The sequence below is a fragment of the Schistocerca piceifrons genome, chromosome 2, assembly GCF_021461385.2.
Source record: "Schistocerca piceifrons isolate TAMUIC-IGC-003096 chromosome 2, iqSchPice1.1, whole genome shotgun sequence".
In the NCBI taxonomy this organism is placed as follows: Eukaryota; Metazoa; Arthropoda; class Insecta; order Orthoptera; family Acrididae; genus Schistocerca; species Schistocerca piceifrons.
Window position 1 is genome coordinate 135,841,224 of NC_060139.1, and position 24,541 is coordinate 135,865,764.

The window sequence follows — 24,541 nt, forward strand, 5'->3', positions numbered from 1 at the left end:
CTCTCTTTATTTATTTTCTTTCTTTGTTTTATTTATTTATTTATTTTTGAATGAGTGTAATGGGTTGTCAAATTTTTGTTAGGAGTGGGCAGTTTTACTTAGTTGTTAAGTAGAAATCATTACCATTTTAGAGAAAAGAATAGTTATCTCTTTCTTAGAATAATCAAGCATACGATCCTAGTATTGCCGTCTTAAAGTTTACTTTTATTCTGTTTCTCTTTGGAAATCAAAGAAGGTAACTGCACTACACATTCCGTCGGCATCCCATAGTAACGACCACGGGAGGGGGGGGGGGGGGGGGGGGGGTTGAGGGGGTGAAGCTGGTAGTGAACATTCTCAAGGATTGATGAACACCACTATTCTCTGGCCCACCAGTGAAGAACACCACACTGGTAGGTAGTCAGCTGTTGGGCTGGGGGTGGGAAGGGTACCAGTCTTTTGGGTCTCTCCTCTGTCTTTATTACGTCCTTACATTCCCAGATCTTCCTTTTCCTTTCATTCTAGACCTATTGGGATACAAACTCCATCCCTCTGTCCCTAAGCAATAGTTTCATCACGTGAACCTTTCTACATCTACTTCTATGATGGCCTGCCCAGAGACTGCAACACTACTCACATGCTCTTTTCTCCCTTACATTCGTACACATGTTAGTAGCCGCCACATAAAATTGCAAGTCATTCGAGGCAGCAGATGACTTTAGGCAGTCGTTTGAAACAGATGTGGTGAGTGTGGTGTTGAAAATGGAAAAAACCGAGTACTGTGCAGTGATTAAATTCTTCATAAAAGAAGATTTAACACATACAGTAATTCATTTGTGGCTTGCAGATATGTACAGCAGCTCTTCGCCTTCAATTTCCACTGTGACAAAATGGGTAGCCAAGTTTAAACATGGCCATGAAAGCATCCAAAACAATACCCACAAAGAACATTCAAAAAGCACACGCACACTAGACATAATCAACAAAGTGCACAACATGATTTTGGAATATCAGCATACAAAGGTGGATTAAACTGCTAATGCTCTATGGATATTAAAGGAATGTGTTAGTCATATCTTGCACCAGAAACTGAACATGAGAAAGCACAAGATGAGTGCCAGGTGTGCTCACTCCAGATCACAAATATATTTGCTCGACACCTTCCAAAATTAGATTGTTGTGTTTTAAGAAAAACAGAAGTGACCTTTTTGCACTGATACATTACAGTGCATGAAACATGGTTTTGCCACCACACAACTGAGTGCAAACAGCAGTCTATGCAGTGGATAGAAGGCAGTTCTTCGGCTCCAAAGAAGGGGAAAGATCATGGCGTCATGTTTTGGGATGCAGAAGGGATTTTGTCGATTGACTACTCTGAAAAAGGTAAAACCATAACTGGAGAGTACTACTACCAACTTCTAGCAAAACTGGATGCATGCATTTGTGAAAGCAGACTCAGCTTATAGAATGAAAAAATAATCTTCCATCAGGACAATGCACCTGCCCACAACAGTGCCTTGGTAATGGGGAAATTGAGGGATTTGCACTATGAAGTGCTGGTATATCCACTCTATTTCTGAACAGAAGGAAACTGGTCAGAACTATAGATAGGTACTCTGTAACACTTCCGGAGTAACACTACAAAGATGGGATAATGGCATTGGAATACTGGTGGATGAAATGTATTGATTTTAGAGGAGATTATGATGAAAAATAAAACTTCTTTGAATGCATAAATTGTCATTTTCACTACCAGGCCAAGAATTTTTCAGATTACCCTCGTACATCTACATATACACTCCAAGAGCCACCATAGGGTGATGGTGGGGGGGTACCACGTATGACAACTAGTCATTTCCTTTCTTGTTCCATTTGCAAATAGAGTGAGAGAAAAACAACTGTATAAATGTCTTTATATGAGCCCTAACTTCTTGCACCTTACATTCTTGGTTCTTATGTGAAATGTATGTTGGTGGCAGCAGAAATGTTCTACCGGTTCTCTAAATTTCGGCAAAAGTGCCTCTTGAAATGAGCATCGTCTTCCCTCCAGGGATTCCCATTTGAGTTCACAAAGCATCTCTGTAATACTTGCAGGTTGATCAAACTTACTGATAACAAATCTAGCAGGATGCCTCTGAATTGCTTTGAAGGCTCCCTTTAATCTGACCTGGTGGGGAACCTAAACAAACTAACAGTGCTCAAGAATGAATCACAATAGTGTTCTATATGCCATCTCCTTTATGGACAAGCTACACTTTCCCAAAATCCTCCCACTAAAACGAAGCCGAGCATTCACCTCCCCTAATGCCAATCTGATAAACTCATTCCATTTCATATCACCTAGATATTTAATCAATGTAACTGTGTCAAGCAGCACCCAGCTAATGCAGTATTCAAATGTTATAGGACTGTTTTTGCTACTCATCCGCATTAATCTACAATTTTCCATATTTAGAGCAGGCTGTGGTTCATCACGCCAAGTAGAAAATTTGTCTAAGTCACGTTGTATCTTCCAAAGGCTACTCAATGATGACACCTTCCTGTACACAGTAGTGCCATCAGCAAACAGCTGTAAATTATTGATCACCCTGTCCATCAGATCATTTATATACATATATAACGAGAATGGTCCTGTCACACTTCCCTGGAGCACTCCTGATGATACCCTCGTCTCTGATGAAAACTCGCCATCAAGGACAATGTACTGGGTTTCATTACTTAAAATGTCTCGAGCCACTCACTTACCTGGGAACCTAAACCATATGCTCGGACCTTCGTAAACAGTCTACCATGTGACACCGTGTCAAACTCTTTCCTGAAATCTGGAATACAGAATCTGCCTGTTGTCTTCCACCCGCAGTTTATAGCGCATCATGTGAGAAGAAGGCAAGGTATGTTCCATATGATCGATGCTATTTGAACCTGTGCTGATTTGTGGATGGAAACTTTCATGACTCAATGAAATTTATTATATTCACACAAATACTGTGTTAATTCTAAAGCAAAACAATGTTGTTGTTGATGATGATAGGATTGCCATAATCTCGGAATCCAAAACCAGGACAAAACTTACGGTCACCGTAGCCGGTCGAAGGAAATAAGAGGAATAAGGAGTCCTCATACCCATAAGCTAAGGGAAATGTGCATTTAATTAATGATCCAGAGTTTAGGAAGGACTGCTTCATTAAGAAAGCATTTATTACAAAAAATAATAATATGCATTACATTATTCAGTACACAAAGTTCTATTGTCATCATTTGAGCTTTTCTTATACCAATTGTATTTCTCAGAACCTTGAATAGATGAAAGGAACTTAATCTGGTTCTCAATCAGTTTATGAAATTCACTGCAACTTACATTTTTCATATTGTACTGTATTTGCATCATTGCATTAACTGATTTTACTGTTAACCTATTCCTTTCTTCTGTCCACTGAGAATTCATGAGGGAAAAGTCTCTCTACATTGGCGTTATGACTGGGAATGGAGAAATAAAATTCCTGACTGCCCATTGTTTCCATATCTTGAAAGCTGTTCTGTTCTGTTTGGATTTTATATAATGTGAAGGTAAAGAGATAACATATTGATGCTTCTTTGACAGCAATTTTTCAAATTACCGGAAGTTGACTTCAAATCCAGCAAATATCGCGGACATTTGCCTTTTCGGCCCGGACGTTTTCATTTACCCTAAAATCGCGGACTGTCTGTGAAATCCGTGGCGTATGGCAACCCTAGATGATGATGATGATGATGATGATGATGATGATGATGATGTCCCATACTCCGAGGAGCGTAGGGGATGATACAGAGGGACCCAGAAAAGTGTAGACACTCTTTAGTATTTAATATCTTTGGAACAAATATGACATCGTTGTAGTTTTGCATAGTAACATTATCTATCACAACAAATCTTGGTGTGCGTTTCCCACTAAATGACAGTGCAGTGCTGAATGCAGAAAGATTGTTGGCTGAGCTACACATAGTCATATTGAAGTGGCACTGGAAGTACAAAAACATGGAGGTACAGCAATCTTGGAATGCACACTTTCCACTTACTTTCAGAATTGATTGTACAATTGGTTGGCTTACCCCACATCCATGTGTACCCTGCTTCACAGATTTCTGACGTGAGCTAGTAAAATGTAGCAACACAGCAGCACTGGAAGCTGGATCTGTTGATGTTTCTTATGCATATCCTGAACAGTACTGTCAGCTTCAAATTCAATCAGAATATGATAAACTGTTGTAAGTGTTGGTGGCTGAGTTCCATACACATTACACCACTGCTGTTGTGCTTCCACCGTGTTTTCATACTTCCAGTACTACTTCAACACGGCCTTGTATTAGTAAAATGACAATCTTACTTCATTCATTGTTGCACTGTCATCTGCTTGAAAATGGGTCAAGATCTGTTGAGAAAACAACAGGGTATGCTACTACACAAAACTGCAATTATGTCACTTTATTCCACAGATATTAACTATCAAAGAGTGTGTACATTTTTTGTGGACCCCTCTGTATACAGGATCCACCTGCACTTTTTTCCAGTTGCCTGGGACTTTGCTCTGGCTGAGAGAGTCATAACTGCAAGCTAACTAAGCGGCCAATACAGTAGAGTGCTGTCTGCAAAACCAAATTCGAATTCCATCTGATCCTGGTGACTTTTCGTTTTCAACTCCATCAGTTGCTTCTCTACAGTACAGATGCCTATTTCTATGACCTCCGTGTGGGAGTCTGTATGGCAGTCAACTGACATTATTTTTGTATGATCTTCCTGCATGAATGATTTCTTAAACGTGAAATTTAAAACTTCAGCTATCCTTTTGCTCTCTTCTAAGGTCACCCCAGATTGGTCGTCAAGTGACTGTATAGAAGCCTTTAATTCACTTAGTGATTATGTATGAGCAGAATTTTCTTTTGCAAAGATATCACAATGGAAGTTGTATGCTTTGCACACTGATGTCGTTACACACACACAAATTTCTACTAACTTCTGCCTGTCAAATTTTATGCATTCTTTTTTTAACCAAGAGTGCAACAATGTTTCTTCAGCATTTCCCAAATTTGATTATTAAACCACAGAGTGTCCTTTCCATTTGTAATCCACTTACTTCGCATATACCCTCAAGACTGCGATTTACATTCATTTTAAACATTGGTCATAATTCCTCTGTCTCTGTCATATTAGAACTAAATGATGTTCATTCATTGTCTAAGTCGGATGCTAACAACTGCTGATGTGATTTTTCTAGTATAAATACTTTCCTAGCCTTCTTGATGGATTTATTAACTTCAGAAATCATCATCACTATGACGACATAGAAATCACTAATCCCTGTCTCTATACTCACACTGTTGATAAAGAGTCAGGCCTTTTTGTAGTTACAAGGTCTACAATATTTCCACTGTGAGTGGGTTGTCTAATTGTTCAAGGCAGTTTTCAGGAAACATATTCAAAAGTACTTCAACAAGACTGTCTGTTCATACTACCTCCAATTCTATACTTCGTAGATTAAAGTCAACTCAAGTAATACTGCAGGATCTGGGTATTTCCGCACTACTGAGCAAGACTTTCCTTGGATGATTCTACACCTGTAATGGAGAAATCAGGTGGCTTGTAAAAACATATGATAAATAACTTTAATTCACCTAGCCTGCTCCTCTATTCCAGATGACTTCACAGTCAGACTTAAATTCAACCTCAATAGACAATATTTTTGTTGACAGCAATGAACAGTCCCCTCCCTATGGTGTGTAATCTGTCTTTCTGATGTACGTTCCATGCCTCAGTAAATGTTTTGAAGGTTTCTGCTTCAGGTTTCAGCCAGCTCTCAATTTCAAGAATAATTTGAGGTTGATAACTTTCCTGGAGGACAGTAATTCAGGTGCTTCAACAATTAACTGTAAAATTTTGACAGCTGAAGTGTCTACTTTGTATGCGATCTGATTTCACTCTTTGTATATTGACTGGTGAGCCTTCACCAGAGGACCTAAAAAAAAAAAAAGGACAAGTACTCCACTACAAAAGTAGCTGCTTCCTTGTTGTAATGCACCACTGACCTATCAAGGTAAGTCCTGCAACTGTCAGCCCCATAACAGAGGTCCAGAAATCTGCAGCCGTCACTAACGCAGAATCAATGGAGCCTCCAGCTGAGACCCTCCACTCAACTAAAAACCAAAGGATCCCTATCAACTCAGGGTACGATACTGCAAATAGTGAGCTCTGTTTGCACCTCATGAGTGAGGCCAGCAGTTTTCACTATTTCCACCAGCCAACATATGAACTGAGAATATCATTAGAAACCAAGTGAAAGGTGCCAACATGAGTTTGCCAGGATCCACACTGACTCTTACCTCGAGTGATGTGATCGCATAACAAGCCACCACTCACCTTGCAGTGAGCATAGATACCCTGCACGAGGCATTCTTCCTTATACCCATTCTACACAACTCGTTACAAAAAGACTAGTCCACGGTAGTGCAGCTCTAGAAAGTTTTCGACTCTAATAGCATAACTTTTAATTGATAATTATATTTGATATACATCAGTACCATAATAATTGGTGGCGCCCTGGAAATATTCTAAGTTCGGAGTTGACGTGGCCACGCTGGGGCCTCTCGGCGGGCCGCGGCACGTCAGCAGCCACGTGGTGCCAAATGTTAGCCAGGGTCCAGGTAGCATGTGGCTAGGAATTCCTTGGTGACGCTGTGACGATGAAAGAGACTTGTGTGCCGAGAGTGCCGAAGATGGCATTGTGAAACCAGCATGGCAGACATTTCACAGTTTGTATAGAAATTAATAGTAGCCAGGTGAATCACGATACCTCAAAAAGAAACATGTACATTACCATTATTTACGCGACAATGGTGTAATCAGATTTTTCAATATCTTTATTAGTTTAAAGTTTAGGATCTGACAATAAATTATGTAAGTAACACCCAGCAACGAATTTCCAAAATCTAAACAGTTCACACGATTTTGTTGATCAATGTGCCTTTAGAAAGCTATTAGTGTAAACCTAAATTGGTACAAATTACAGACATGTAACTTGAATAGTACACGAGTTATTGGAGGTCGAAGTGGCCAATTACTATCGATCGTGTCAGGCCATAAGTACTCCACAGTTACACGAAAAAATGGTAGCAGCATGCTTATAAATATATTTATTCATCTATGTCTGTTTGTATTCGATATATACTATTCACGAAGAAATTGGTCAAATATTTACTGTGTTTTGGAAAGCACAGAGACATTAGGCTACTGGCCTACTTTTGCTTGCTATTCCTTTGATGTATGTTTATTTAATTTGTTTATGTATTTAATAATGTGTGTTAGAGCGTGTTTATGGTCCAGCCGTAGGAATATTTATTTAATTGCAAGTTATTTAAATGTAAACCCAGTATTTCGTATGTGTTTCATTATGTTTGTGGGTGTACATTGGCTTGGAGACAGGGCGGGAGCGCTTTAGCTGATCACAGCGATCGTTCCAAAAAGGACACTTGGAGAGACTGTGTGGAAGTGGGGGAGGAGGATTGTTTCCAGAGAGAACATAGGCAGTTCTGAACAGTACGGGAGAGGACTCGAGAGGTGCTGGATGTGAGGACGCGACGGACATACGGTCGCAGGAAAGACTTGGAGAGCGTGTAGCAGTTTGCGTGTGGTTTCGGCAGATAGAAATACTTCGTAGTGCTGACTTGTGCACTTGTGAGATATCTGTGGCTTCTACAGTGAAGAAGTAGTGTGCATTTAGAAGTGAATATCTCACAAGCTATGTTGTTGTTCATAACTAATTACTTGCAGTAGGAATCTTTTGTTTGCCTGTTATTCAACTTATATATTGTTTAATTGCTGGACCATCAACACCAATAAGTGTTTTGCAGAAATATATCACATTCTCAAAAGTTGATCTACCATCTTAGTCATCATTTAAAGCCATTACGATAGTACCTGCAGATTTTATTTAATTGCAATCTTTCATCTATAAACTTCTACGTTACGTTCACAATTGCTGAGTCATAGGAACCTATGACCATTTGATTCATGTCTATATTCATACTGTATACTGTAGACTCAGCAGTATTTGGCTTGTATTGCGACAGCTACGTATCCCAGCCCCTAGACAATGAAACCAGCCAAAAGTTTTAATATTTCAACTCTGAGTCAGTGGGAACGTAACTGAGGGCCACCACCTCACATACTTTCATTATTTTATTTGAAAGCCCGCAACTGGGATTCGAACCCAGAATCTCCTGTTTACTAGGTATTTGCATTAACCATTGCAACACCTGGACACAATGTCCATTGGAACTGTCTGTACTATCTCAGTTCACCCCTCGGCCAACCCACACTCCCACCCAGCACCACCTATCTGCAGTCCCCATCTGTGTTCTCCAAGCTCACTACTTTGAGATTCCTGTAGGAGCTCTAACATGATTGTACATTAGCAATAAAGGTGGTGGATTCATGGCACATTGAGGTGACTCATTTATATGAATGAATGCATGTGTCTGTTCTTTTGCATATGTCCCTTTGATTTTTTTCCCCCCTCCCACCTTTAATTTACATAATATGTATCAGAGCTGCAAATTCCATTTCATGTCTGTTCTTTCGGACATATCTGAAAGAACAGACATAATGCATTCATATAACTGATCCACCTCAACAGACCAAGATTCCACCACCTTCTATGTGAATGCACAATTATGCCTGAGCTCCTGCGGGAACCTCAAATTAGCGAGCATAGAGGACATGAGCAGGGACTGTGGATAGGTGGCCGTCGGGGGATTGAATCCCAGTCCAACATGCGCCTTCACTCGGGACTGCTGACTCCGCATAGTGCCGATGCAGCTGAAATCATGAGTTCCTTTCTTTTCGTCCCCAAGTGCGGAGGAGAGAGTGCTGCACTGTATGCTACTTCAAGAAGTATCAATGAGTCAAGCGTGATATATTGCAATAATGTCAATATATACTGAATCTTTTTGAAATATCAATTTGTCTAGCTGGTGGAATATCAGTGTCTAAACAGGATGTTAGCCTAGTATAAAGGCACATGCTAATGAGTAATTTCTTGTTTGATGTATAGTCAATATATAACAAATACCAACTGTTAACTCCAAAGTTGTTGGAATACTGATTTAGTAGACATTGTTGTCGAAACAAGATTTAAGAAGACTTTCATTTAGCCGGGAGTTGAAAACTGCTACAGAGCAGAAATGCACTTTATTATTAACACACATATTGACCGAATCCTCATAAAATCGACTCAACAAGTGGCGGCAACAGAATTAACATATAAAAGACATGGAAATGTGCAAGCTTTCAGAGCCAGTGGCTGCTCCTCCTCCTGGTTGGTTGGTTTAAAAGAGGGGGGGAAGGGACCGAACTGTAACATCATTGGTCCCTTGTTCCCAGTAGAAGCGAAAGAAGAAAAGAAAGGAGATGTACAGCACAATAATAGGAGAAAGGAAGAACCAGAAGAACAACAGAAAGACAACGAACACTACCATGGACAAAACACAAAGAGAAAACCACAGAAATAAGCAAGAAACCAGTAGAAGGGGTAAAAATAAGAGAATAGATGACTGTGGCTGGCCGACCACAAGAATAAAAAGGAAAAGCCAGCCACTCTGTGATACATTAAAACACCCACCCTAAAAGCATTAGAATGGAGAACACAAAGGGACAAAGGACTTGCACTAAAACATATAGAACGATAAAAACCACCATCACAAATAAAACGTGAAACTAAATTAGCTGATGAGGCATTGTCTGCTAAATTTAATAGAAACGAGCCTGGTAACTGAAGAGTCCATTGCAGGGCAGCCAATGAAGGACAGCTCACCTAGATATGGGCCACTGTCAGCCGGACGCCGCACTGACACTGAGGTGGATCATCATGGCGCAGGAGGTAGCTGTGCGTCACCCAAGTGTGGCCAATGCAGAGCCAGCAGAAAACCACAGAATTCCTGTGAGAGGCCCACATGGAGGACTGCCACACATTCATAGTCTCCTTAATGGCAAGCAGGTTGTGCATGCTGAGGTTACGCCATTTCGTCTCCCAAAGCCGCAAAACCTTGCGGCATAGTACTGAACACAGGTCAGTTGAAGACAAGTCGATCTCCATAAGCGGTTCCCACGTAGCCTGTTTGGCCAGCCTGTCGGCAAGTTCATTGCCTGGGATTCCGCCGTGACCTGGGGTTGAGACATACACCACTGAACGACTAGACTGTTCCAGGGCATAGGTGGACTCTCCTGGATGGCCACTATCAAAGGATGATGAGGATAGCACTGGTCGATAGCTTGTAGGCTGCTGAAGGAGTCAGTACATAGAAGAAATGACTCCCCAGGGCCTGAACGGATGTGCTCAAGAGCACGAGATACAGCCACCAGCTCGGCAGTGAAAACACTGCAGCCATTGGGCAAAGATTGCTCTTCAATATGTCCTCCATGGACATACGTGAAGCCAACGTGAGGTCAGCCATTGAGCCATCAGCGTAAACCACTTTGTGGTTTCAGTACATGTCAAGAATCGAGAGGAAGTGGCAGTGGAGAGCCGCGGAGTTAACTGAGTCCTTAGGGCCATGTGATAGGTCCAGGCGAAGCTGTGGCCTCGGTGTACACCATGGAGGTGTATGTGAATGGACCTCAAGTATAGGTGGTAAAGGCAAGGACTACAGTTTGGAAAGAAGGGATCCAACATGAACTGCAACTGGAAGCCCTGACCTGGGCCACTGGTGCAGAAGATGAACCGCCGTTGGTGGGAAAAGGAGACTGTGATTCGTATACGCAGGAGAACTACGAATGTGTGCAATGTAACTGGCCAGCAGTTGTACACGCCTAACCTGCAATGGAGTGACTCTGGCCTCCACAAGGACGCTGGTCACCAGACTTGTCCTAAAAGCTCCTGTCGCTAGGCGAACGCCACAGTGGTGCACTTGGTTGAATAAACTCAATGCTGAGGGCGACACTGAACCATAAACCAGACTCCCACAATCAAGGTGGGATTGAACAAGGGCTCTGTAGAGCTGCAGTAGGGTAGAGCAATATGCACCACAGTTGGTGTTGTTCAGGCAGTGGAGGGCATTGAGGTGCTGCCAGCACATCCGCTTCAGCTGACAAAGGTGAGGAAGTCAAGTCAATCGGGCATCGAAAACCAGTCCTAAGAAACGATATGTCTCCACTACAGTGAGTGGATCATCTTTAAGGTAAAGTTCTAGTTCTGGATGAATGGTACGATGCCGACAGAAGTGCGTAACATATGACTTTGCAGCCGAAAACTGGAAACCGTAGGCTAGAGCCCACGACTGCTCTTTGTTGATGACTCCCTGTAGGTGCCACTCAGCAACACCAGTACTGATGGAGCGGTATGAAATACAGAAGTCATCTGCATACAGAGAAGGTGAGACGGACGGCCCTACAGCTGCTGCTAGACCATTAACGGCCATTAAAAATAGAGAGACACTCAATACAAAGATCTGTGGGGCCTCATTCTCCTGGATATGGTGGGAACTATGGGAGGCACCAACTTGGACATGGAAAGTATGGAGCAACATGAAATACTGGATAAAAATTGGGAGCAGGCCTCAGAGACCCCACTCGTATAATGTGTCAAGGATATGATGTCACCAGGTGGTGTCATACACTTTTTGTAAATCAAAAAAGATGGCAACCAAGTGTTGGCATCAGGAAAAGGCTGTTCGGATGGCAGACTCGAAGGACACAAGATTATCAGTGATAGAGAGACCATGGTGGAAGCCGTCCTGACATGGAGCCCGTAGGCCATGTGACTAGGACCCAACCCAACCACCAGCACACCATATATTCCTGCAGCTTACAAAGAACGTTGGTGAGGCTGATGGGCCGATAGCTATCCACATCGAGCAGGTTTTTACTGGGTTTGAGCACCGGAATGATGATGCTCTCCTGCCACTGTGATGGAAAGACACCACCACACCAGATCTGGTTGAAGATGACGAGGAGATGTTGCTTATAGTCAGGTGAGAGACGTTTAATCATTCGACTGTGGATCCGATCCGGTCCAGGAGCTGTGTCGGGGCAATGTGCAAGGGCACTGTTTGAGAGTGCGAAAGGCTGGGGGGTAATTCTCCAGTGCAGAGGCTCGAGCATAGTGCTCAGCAAAGTGCTCGGCAATCGTGTTTGTGTCAGTAGATAACACACAATTTATGTTAACACCTGGTACACTTATTGGGGTCTCATACCTGAAAATGCATTTCATCTTTGCCCAAACTTGGGAAGGTGACGTACGGCACCCAATGGTCGAGACATATCTCTCCCAACACTCCGGCTTCCATCATTTGGTAAGTTAGTGAATGCGAGCATGGAGGCATTTAAAGGCTATGAGGTGCTCCAGGGAAGGATGCTGCTTGTGCCGCTGTAGAGATCGCCTACACTCCTTAATTGCTTCAGTGACTTCCAGCAACCACCAAGGGACTACCTTACGCCAGGAGCACCCTAAAGAGCGAGGGATTGAGCTTTCTGCAGCAGAAACAATTGTTTTAGTCACCTGCTCAACCATCACATCAATGTTACCATGTTTGGGAGATTCAACGGTGACAGTAGAGGTGAAAGTTTCCCAGCCCACCTTGTTTAAAGCCCATCTGGGCAGGCATCTGTGGGCTTGACACCAGGGCAGTGACAGGTAGATGGGAAGTGGTCACTTCCACACAGGTCGTCATGTGCTCTCCAGTGGGAAAAGTCCTGGGCTGCAGATTGATAAATCAATGGCCGAGTAACTACCATGAGCCACACTGAAACTGAGACAATAAAGTTTCAACATCTCTGCCTCGGCCAGCAAGCATGGTGCCACAACACAAAGGGTTACGGGCATTAAAATCTCCCAAAAGTAGGAAAGGTTTAGGGAACTGATCAATGAGCACAGTTAATACATTCAGGGAAACTGCACCATCTGGAGGAAGATATACACTGCAGACAGTTATTTCCTGTGTCGTCCTTATTCTGACAGCCACAGCTTCAAGAGGGATTTTAAGCGGCACAATTTCACTACAGACCGAGTTTAGGACATAAATGCAAACTCCACGTGACACCCGATTATAGTCGCTATGGTTACTGCAGCACCCCTTATAGCCACAGACGGCAGGGGTTTGCATTGCCGGGAACCAGCTTTCCTGGATGGCAACGCAGAAAGCGGGTGTAAAGCTTAACAGTTGCCGTAGCTCCTTAGCCAGGCGGTGGAAAAAACCACTACAATTCCACTGGAGGGTGACATCATCGTGAGACTGGAAAGGCATGGAACATTCAATGAGGCAGTTTATGCCTCAGGGTCACCTGCTGCCACCGACTTTTTGTCTGAGCAGTCTATATCCACTGTGTCTATCATCTTTCCCACTACCAGGAACCTGGGAAGGGAGTGACCCAAGCAACCCCCTCCTAGCCAGAGGAGCCAAAGACAACTTACACTTCTCCCGCTCACAAGAGCGGAGTGATATCCCCCGTTGTTAGGGGGGTATTGCTCCTGAAGTAGGTGGTGCGGAGCAACAGGGACGAAAGTGCTTCCCACCGTGAAGGTGCTGGTGTAGTCTTCTGGTTCTGAGAGGCGACAGGAATGCAAAAAACTGATGGGGCGACAACTGTTCTCATAGCAGTTGGGTAAGAGGAGGTAATAGCCACAGCAACGTGAATTATGTTCTCCGCACTTGACACAGATGGGAAGCGGAACACATGGAGTTTTGGGATGTGATGGACATCCACAATCTCAACATGTGACACTGGAAGTACAGCGGGAAGACATATGGCTGAACTTCCACCACTTAAAGCACTGCATTGGGTGAGGGATATATGGCTTGACGTCACAGCGGTAGACCATCACCTTGACCTTCTCAGGCAATGTGTCACCTGTGAAGGCCTAGATGAAGGCATCGGTTGCAACCTGATTATCCCTCGGACCCCGATGGATGTGCCAAACGAAATGAACATCTCGTCACTCTAAATTGGTGCGCAGCTCGTCGTGAGACTGCAAAAGAAGGTCCCTGTGGAATATAATAACCTGGACCACATTTAAGCTCTTATGGGGCATGACAGTAACAGAAACACCCCCAACTTGTCACAAGTGAGTAATGCCCATGACTGGGCAGACGATGCTGTTTTTATCAAGACTGACCCAGAGTGCTTTCTGGACAAGCCCTCTACCTCCCCACACTTGTCCTCCAAATGTTCCACAAAAAACTGAGGCTTCATGTATATGAAAGATTGTCCATCAACTCTCGTACATACGAGGTACCAGGGTGAATAAGCTTCACTGCCATCCTTAGCCTGGCATTCCTCCCATGGTGTGGCCAGGGAGGGGAATGATTTAGGATCACACTTCCTTGCATTGTACTGAGAGTTTGAATGGTTAGAGACTGCTGGCGGCAGACCACCAGCAGGAGATGACCTACTACACTTCATGGTGTGTCATCCACCCTGATGCCATCCACTCCAACCAGGGACGCTCCCCACGGGCTCCACCTAGCCTCGGCAAGGGCCACCTGACAGGAAGGCCATTGCCGGGAGTCCCGATGCCCCAGGGTGACAGGCATCTAATCCTTGGCATGTATGGGGAGTTAACGGTGCAGGCATCAGCAGAGCAATTGCTGTGTGGTCAGGGGGGCTACAACCAACAGGGTAAATGGCGGCCCCACCACAACGGACTGGTTACCATGCTGGAGATGAGGTGCAAAGAATTCCATGGTCCTTGTCGGTGCAGAAAACGACACTGCATAGTGGGTGGAGGATAATGCACCAAAAGCTATTCTAGGTGTGGTGGGCAAACTGTCACACAGAATGGATCTCATTTCAGGGTATGATTTGATTTTAGCAAGTCATAGCCTTGTCAAAGTAGCTGATTAATACATTCAAGATCAGGATAGTACTGAATTAAAAGTGGTATACTCCTAAGTTGCTTTATTGAGGCATCAACAATAGCAGGATTGGATGCGATAGCCTGGAAAACTGCTTTTGAACTACGCTGGTAGGGTAATTAATTAAAGTGATGGCTGAGGTAACAATGGTGGTGTACTGCTGTAAGGATTCTGTATCTGAACAAATATCTTTGCCTCGAATGTCAAGGCTGTATGGGAGGGAATGTCTGACGTGGAAAGGTTGAAAGTTGTCAAAATGTAGTCAACATAGATGTAGATGTATTTTAAAAGTCTCATGTATGGGAGGTATTTCTTTCAGCAAGTACTCAGACTGGTGAGTCTGCAAGAACTGGAAATATAGTCATTCATTAAATAGATTGTCTATCATCTTTGTTATCAAAGGCAGCATACCACGTATTTACTGAAGTAATGTTGAAAGAAATTGTATATATTTGCATGAGAGATGCAACACTCACCACATCATAAAATTTGATTCATCAATAAATACAAACTGTGGAATCAAATTACTACCAGCAATAGCTCTCTCACAGAATGCCTTCATGAAGGCATTTTTCTCAAGGCGCTGCATCCCTTGCTGACAACTGTGATACGAGCCCTGCTCATATATAATATGCGGTCCTCTTATGTAGGATGTCCAGGTCCACCTCTGGAATTACTTCTTAAGCTACTTTTAATTGCTCAAAAATGTTATCTATAGACTGTATATCTTCATACATTTCCCATTTCACAAACACGACCACTGAGAAGAGAAACATGTACCACATCCACAAACCTCGTAATGTTGTTCAGTAGAGTAGTACTCTTAATTCAAAACACCTTCATAAGTATTCACAATTTCCCACTGCAGAGATCATAATAAATATACATGTCTGCAATCTCTGTAAACTTAAGCGTTTGGGATTTTTCAACTCTGAACACAAACTAGTAAAATGCTCTTAATTTTTCTCACTCAGGTAAGCCAGAAAGCTAAGCATTGTTACTCCACCTCAATGTACAAATGATGTGTGCAGAGTGATGAATGCATTAATGTGGCTGACAAGGCAAAACCTACAAGTTTGAAATAACATTATAGCTGAAACTGTTGAAAATATGGGATACTGATGATTTTGGCTGTTCAATACCATGGACCCTTTGTGTTCAACTTTTTTTTAATTAACCATTCCTTCTACGACATTTATGAGAAAGAATTAACCGTCAGAATTCTGCCATGTATTAACAGACCCCAATACAGTTTGTTTTTCTTCCTGAACTGATTCAAAGAGTAAATCATAATTTTATTATATTGCTTATAATTAGCTACATGAGCTTTTTCCTGTTACACATAATTTTTCTCTTTTTCTCCTTTTATCCAACATTTATTTCTTATGTGGTCAAGAAAAAACAACATATGGGACACTACCCCTCTATCTGTTCTTCTGGGAAAGTAGTTACGTCCCAATACAAAATTTTATTGTAACATTTACAATTATTATGAAAAAACTAAATTCATTTTGCCAAGGAAAATACAAAATATATTAGTCAAGAACTTGTTTACACAAGGAACTTGCGGCTCAATATGAACACTTAAGTTGCAGTTTAGCATTTAAAATATAAATATCATCCAGTACAATGAATATAGTCACGAAGACAATGGAATGGCTTAGCAACTACATATCCAGAAGATGATATGGTATAGATCTCTTTTTTTCCTAAAGCTTAATTGAGAATTTTTATATGCTCAAGAATCAGAAAAAAAACCACGATAAGCATGAGTAATATCAATACACGAAAATCACAACTCCTGTTCTTAGAAGCTAACAACTATTAACAATCTCCCCCATGCATTTTGTTCTCGTTTTTCTTGTTCTTGTCGTAGTTGTTAGTTTGTAGACTGGTTTGATGCAGCTTTTCATAACATTATATCCTGTGCAAGCCTTTTGATCTCCGAACAATTACTGAAACCTACATCCAACTGAACCTGCTTACTATGTTTCTTGGGCTCACCCTACAATTTTTACATCCCCCCCCCCCCCCCCCCCCCACAACATCCCCAATATCTACCACCAATATCAAAGTGACAATTCCTTGATGCCTCCAAATGTGTTCTATGAACTGATCCCTTCTTTTAGTCCAGTTGTACCATAGATTTCTTTTCTCCCAAGCCTGATCCAGTACCTGCTCGTTAGTTACATGATCTACCCATCTACAGCACCACATTTCAAAAGCTTACATCCTCTTCTTTCTTGAATGGCTTTTTGTCCACATTTCACTTCTGTGGAAGGCTTCACTCTAGACAAAAACCTTCAGAAAAGGCTTTCTAACACTTAAATTTACATTTGATGTTAACAGATCCCTCTTTTTCAGAACTGCCTTCCTTATTAGAGCCAGCCCGCATTTTATAGTCTCTCTGCTTCAGCCGTTGTGGTTATTTTGCTGCCCAAATGGCAAAACTTATCTGCTACTTTTAGTATCCTGTTTCCTTATATACTTTCCTCAGCATTGCCTGATTTAATCTGACTTCATTCCCCTACCCTTTGACATTCATCTTTTAACTTTTTTTCAAGACATCATCCACTCTGTTACATTGCTGTTTCCAGTCCTTTCTGCCTCCAACAGAATTAAAGTGTCGTCAGCAAACATCAATGTTTTTATTTCTTCTCCCTGAACTTTTATTCCTTCTCATCATTGTTCCCTGGTTTCCTTTATCACATTCTCAAAGCACAGACTGAATAACAAAGGAGGCAGGCTATGACTGGTATGTAGTTACCTGCCTGCTAATCTTTAGTCTGCACTTAATGCCTGAAGTCCCACAAATGCAATGAGCAAATACTGGTGACAAACATATACTTATTACTGACATCTTACACTGACTTGTTACACAAATGTTAACCATAGTGCAAGCTAAGCATGAATTTTACTGTGAAAACTTGATACACGATGTTGCCACTAAGCCAGATTTTCACAGATAAGTTAGTATTATAATGATTAGAAACAGACAGACTTTACTACATGATCTTACGCGATTGCTTGCCTGTCACCAATGAAGATTTTGGAATGTCTTTGGCCTTATAAAGACTGGCATATGAACATTTTTGTACTTCGGAAACTTCATAATGGTTTGAAAAGCTGATGGATTAGATTATACTGACTGGAATGGATTACATGGTTCAACAATAACTTAGTTTACAGAGTATGTAGTTAGTAAGAAGAGCACAAAATTTTACAGAACTATTTACAGTGTCAATGTTGGAAATTAACAATTTACAAGTACAACTGCCACCCTGGAAATCATAATAAATTAAGCAAATTCTTAATTAATGATAGGTGTCATTCAGTCCCAGAAAATTTGAGTAATAAGATTATAGTGGCAAAAGCTGGAACTTAACAAGAAAAATGGCTAAATTTGAAATAGAAATTTTTGGTGTGTGTGAACTTTAATACTAATTATCTGGTAAGATAACAAATTTTAGTTAAATCGAAACATTTTACTCTAAAGTTTGGATGCCAGTCTTTCAAATGAGTAGTGTCATTATATCTAAAACTATCTATTAGCTCAGTCCAAATTAGCATTATCGACTATAGTCATAATTTCAACTATCAATTACTTTTAATTAAGAGGGTTTCCCATACAATTATACATACTGCATATTGAAAACTATAGTCTGAATAATAAACCTACTATAAAGCACAGTCTAATTAGTTTTGAAAGATTCTGACACATACTGTATGAGCATAAATAGACAACTAGATGAAAGTTGAAAAATGAGTAGAGGAAAAAAAAAAAAAAAAAAAAAAAAAACTAATCTTTACAGGAATGCAGTCATAGTTGATGGGTTGGTTCCTGCTTGCTATGTTATACTGTTTCAACCCCTTCTCAATTACTGCTTCCCTTTCACGTCCTTTGACTAACATAACTGCAGTCTTGTTTCTGTACAGACTTCAACATTTTGCTCCACGTGTTTTATTACTGCTATCTTCAGAATTTCAAACAGTGTAAACAGTGTATTCCAATCTAAATTGCCAAAAGGTGTCTCTAAGTCTACATATGCTATAAACATAGGTTTGCCTTTCTTTCAGTCATAGGATCAGCACAGCTTGTCGAGTCTTACATTTCTCCAAAAACTGATCTGACTCTCCCTGAGGTCGGCTTCCAGCGGATTCTCCAGACGTCTATAAATAATTCAAGTCGGTGTTACACAATCATGACTTATTAACTGATAGTTTGGTAAAATCTACACCTATCAGCACCTGCTTTCTTTGGAACTGGAATTATTACAATCGTTTTGAAGTCTGCAGGTATTTCGTCCACCTCAAGTATCTTATACACCAGGTGGAATAGTTTTGTCATGGCTGGCTCTCCCAAGGATCTCAATAATACTGAGGAAATGTTGTCTACTCCAGGGGCTTTGTTTCAACGTAGATCTTTCAGTGTTCTATTAAATCTTCTTTGCGGTATCATATCTACAGTTTCATCTTCACCTACTACTACTTTTCTTTCTACAATATTGTGTTGAAGTTTGTTCCCCTTACGTAGACCTACATATATTCCTTCCACCTTAAGATTTCTTTTCTTTTAGTACTGGCTTTCCAGCTGAGCTCTTGATATTCACAAGGTGCTTCTTTTTTCTCAAAAGTCTCTTAAATCTTCCTATAGCAGCATCTATCTTTCCTCTACATATCCATGGTTCTACAGCCATTCCTGTTTAGCCATTTCACACTTCCTGCCAATTTCATGTCTAGTTATCTGCATTCCTTTTTGCCAGTGTCATTTGCTGCATTTTTATATTTTCTCCATTTGTCAATTAAATTCAGTATTTTTCAATTTATCCAACATTTTCTATCAGGTTTTGTCTTTTTACCTACACGATCCTCTGCTACCTTCATTATTTCATCCATCAACGTGAATCATTCATCTCCTTTCCCTATTTCAGTCAGACATTGCCTACTGCTACTTCTCAAACTCTCAATGATCTCTGGTTCTTTCAACTTATCCAGATCTCATCTTCTTGATTATTATTATTATTATTATTATTATTATTATTATTATTATTATTATTATTTTTTTTTTTTTTTTTTTGCAGTTTCTTAAGTTTCATCACACAGTTCATAACAAATAAATTATGACCGTAGTCCACATCTGCCTCTGGAAATGTCTTACAGTTTAAAATGGTTTCATATTTCTGCCTTACCATTATATAATTGATTCAAAACTGTTCAATTGTCTCAGTCTCTTTCACACATACAGCCTTCTTACATGATTCTTAAATCAAGTGTTAGCAATGATTAAACAATGCTATGTGCAAAATTGTACCAGGTGGGTTCCTCTTTCATTCCTTTCTACCAGTTCACCTTCTCCTACTACCTTCTCCTACTACAGTCTCCTACTACAGTCTCCTACTACATTTCCTCCTCTTCCTTCTCCTACTAACAAATTCCAGATCCCCATCACAATTACATTTTCCTCTCCCTCAACCTCATGTGAAATTTCTTTTACCTCATTCTACATTCTTTCAATGTCTTCATCATCTGCAGAGATAGTTGGCATATAAACCTGTCCTACTGTGTCGAGCGATGGCTTTATGTCTGGCTTGGCTATGATAATACGTTCACTATGCTCATCATAGCGTCTTTCTCTCATTTCTCTTTTCTTATTCATTATCTTACTCCTGCTTTACCCTTATTTGTTTATGTATTTATAACTCTGTATCCACATGATAATTCCGTTCCATCCAGGCACCGCACTTTGCTAAGTCCCACTAATCTAACTTCAAAATATTCACTTCCCTTTTTAAATTCTATAACATCTATGTTAAGTGATCTAAAATTCCATGCTCTGATGTCTCAAATGCAGCCCCCTCCCACCCCCTCCAATGATGACATCCTCCCAAGTAGTCCTGTCTGAAAAACTGAATGGACTACTATTTTACCTCTAGAATATTTTAACTATGAAGATGCCATCATCATTTAGCCATGTGGAAGAGCTGCAGCCCGCCGGAAAAATAACAGCTATAGTTTTTTCTTGCTTTCAGTTATTTGCAGTATTAGCACAGCAATGTCATGTTCATTAACATTACGTGGTCAGCTCAATAGACCCAAAATCTTACTGTTGCCTCTGCAACTACAGAAAGGTTGCCACCCTCTTCAGGAACCACATGTTTGTGTGGCCTTTCCACAGATAGCCCTCCAGTACAGTTGCACCTACTATATGGGCACCTGTATCAATGAAGCACTCAAGCCACCACAAATTGACAAGGTCCACAGCCAGCCTCTGCAATTGTCTAATTATAATTGATTGATACAAGTCTAAGTATTCAAGAAAATCAATATAATCTGTCACATAATAAAAATGTTATGTCACTGTCCTTGAAGAAGGCTTTGGCCCCGCAAGCTAATGTGTAAGTGTCTGTAACTCTTCATCTTTACAGTGAGCTGCAACCAATATTTTCTTTATATTGTGGGTATTCGAACTTGGAATTTCCATTGTTAGGTTAATTTTTGCTATTATTGGCAGCAGTATTAATTATATACCTCGGGGAAGATCAGTTTGGATTCCGTAGAAACACTGGAACACGTGAGGCAATACTGACCTTACGACTTATCTTAGAAGAAAGATTAAGGAAAGGCAAACCTACGTTTCTAGCATTTGTAGACTTAGAGAAAGCTTTTGACAATGTTGACTGGAATACTCTCTTTCAAATTCTAAAGGTGGCAGGGGTAAAATACAGGGAGCGAAAGGCTATTTACAATTTGTACAGAAACCAGATGGCAGTTATAAAAGTCGAGGGACATGAAAGGGAAGCAGTGGTTGGGAAGGGAGTAAGACAGGGTTGTAGCCTCTCCCCGATGTTGTTCAATCTGTATATTGAGCAAGCAGTAAAGGAAACAAAAGAAAAATTCGGAGTAGGTATTAAAATTCATGGAGAAGAAATAAAAACTTTGAGGTTCGCCGATGACATTGTAATTCTGTCAGAGACAGCAAAGGACTTGGAAGAGCAGTTGAATGGAATGGACAGTGTCTTGAAAGGAGGATATAAGATGAACATCAACAAAAGCAAAACAAGGATAATGGAATGTAGTCTAATTAAGTCGGGTGATGCTGAGGGAATTAGATTAGGAAATGAGGCACTTAAAGTAGTAAAGGAGTTTTGCTATTTGGGGAGCAAATTAACTGATGATGGTCGAAGTAGAGAGGATATAAAATGTAGGCTGGCAATGGCAAGGAAAGCGTTTCAGAAGAAGAGAAATTTGTTAACATCCAGTATTGATTTAAGTGTCAGGAAGTCATTTCTGAAAGTATTCGTATGGAGTGTAGCCATGTATGGAAGTGAAACATGGACGATAAATAGTTTGGACAAGAAGAGAATAGAAGCTTTCGAAATGTGGTGCTACAGAAGAATGCTGAAGATTAGATGGGTAGATCACATAACTAATGAGGAAGTATTGAATAGGATTGGGGAGAAGAGAAGTTTGTGGCACAACTTGACCAGAAGAAGGGATCGATTGGTAGGACATGTTCTGAGGCATCAAGGGATCACCAATTTAGTATTGGAGGGCAGCGTGGAGGGTAAAAATCGTAGAGGGAGACCAAGAGATGAATACACTAAGCAGATTCAGAAGGATGTAGGTTGCAGTAGGTACTGGGAGATGAAGAAGCTTGCACAGGATAGAGTAGCATGGAGAGCTGCATCAAACCAGTCTCAGGACTGAAGACCACAACAACAACATTAATTATATCTAGGCCTTATCATGAATTTTTGCAGAATACCTTCTACTATTGTTTGTCAAAGTTTTCTTAATTTTGCAAACGTTTGGAACTTGCCTCTGCAACAATTTTCTACAAATAGAACTCAGTTTTAATACTAACAGTGTTTAAGCACATCTTACAGACAACATACGTTAATGGAGAGAAAATACTAAATATTTTAGTCAGATTTAATCAGTCAACTAAGAAAAGAACAAAGGACATGGTAACATTTTTCCTGCAGCTAATATTAATTGCAAAATAAGTTTTAAGTGACTCATTTCAGTGTATTACTTAGAGCAGTCTGAACAAGGATGAAGAGCAAATTATCTTCTATTAATCCCTTATATATTACGTTAGAGTTATTGCTTAAGGAAATGAAGAATAAATATTTACACTTTCAATTTGGAATACATAATTTTGCCTTGAAAGACATGATAGCATACCTGTGACAAAAGTGAGTGGATACTGGGCATGTCACAGTCCACTGCAAATATCTCATCTTGCCGATATACTACAATCTCTGCTGCCAGATATAATGGTGTTAGTGGTGGTGATGCAAGGAAGAAATCATACAGCCGAACCACATCTTGATATTTATTTAAATTGTGGCCATACCAAGTTAGAAACCAAGGCAAGCAAAACATTGTTCCTACTTCTGACCTGAAAATAGTAAGTGAACTATAATTCAGCACTGCTCTTCTGTGTAACAATGTCGCAGTCATACAAATCAGGTAATCTGAAGCAGTGTCATCTTGAAGCAATGTTTTAATGCGCTTCCTACTCATCACGTTCAGGCAAAGTTCACCCTAAAGAGAAATAGAAGGAAACATTCACACATTGCTTGAAGAGGACACTGCCATTCAGCTGATAACTTGAGAAGAACTCCATCAACAGAGTTCACCAAGAAAGCTTGCATTCTCAAATATTACAATGGTTGACCCAATGCCCTTTTTATTCCTTATTTCTCTTTTTTCAGTACACAAAACTTCAAACCAGTATACCAAATGCTGGTCCTGTTGAGGGGACAATTTTATCTTCTTTGATATTAAATATGTAAATAGGCAACAAGACGACATTATAACATCCGCCAGAAAGTTCCGTATCAACATTACAAAATGCTTCAGTAGCCAATATTTTCTTGCATCATCAAACTGTGGTGAACTGTACCTGGTAGTAAAACTTTAAATTTACTTCAATGAGTAAAAACTGTTACTAATCAAACTAGAGACCATTTACTGATAAACATTTTTCCAAGTCAGATATGAAGTCACAAGTAAATTCAGGCTCTGTAATGAAGAAATTCAATGGTGTTTTCTGGAAGCTGCTTTGCCGGTGAGTCATGTTTCCACAAAAACCTGCTAATGATGTGTTAAGTGATTAGTGACACATTGGAGGAGGAGGAGGAGGAGATTAATGTTAATCATCATATCAACAATGTGGTCATTAGGAACTGAGCACAAGCTCAGATTAGATAAGGAAAAAGAAATCAGCCGTGCCCTTTCAAAGGAACCATCCCGGCATTTGCATTGAGTGATCTAGACAAATCATGGAAAACTTAAAACTGAATGGCCTGACATGAGTTCGAACCATCATCCTCTTGAATGCCACCTTGCTCTGTGTGACATATCAAATCAGCATGGTGGATGTTAATTTGTCTCACATCAAGCTTATTTTAATGTCTTGGGATGAATATTCTGAAATCATGTGGCGAGACATCCCAGTATTTCCCTGCATCACTCTGAACTTGATTTTAACTGGGCAAAGTATTAAATCTGAATATTAAAATGATGTTTAACACTAATTTAAAAATAAAAAAATGTGATTTGTGTCATAAAACGTCCAAAACAAAAGATAGACTAAGGGTCATGACTGTATTTTATTGCAGTTACTGTCACTCATTTTCACAGTGATTACCCCTTCATTGAGAAAATTAGTGTGACA

General features: G+C 40.6%; 1 protein-coding gene across 1 annotated transcript in view; it reads right to left on the minus strand.

Moving 5' to 3' along the window:
- The window catches only part of LOC124776487 (TBC1 domain family member 20), a 119,001-nt gene that overhangs the window by 48,050 nt on the left and 46,410 nt on the right, over positions 1-24,541 (minus strand). The window contains exon 6 of the mRNA XM_047251503.1: positions 23,044-23,260. Coding sequence (XP_047107459.1) covers positions 23,044-23,260 — 217 coding nt within the window. The remainder of the gene's footprint in view (positions 1-23,043; positions 23,261-24,541) is intronic.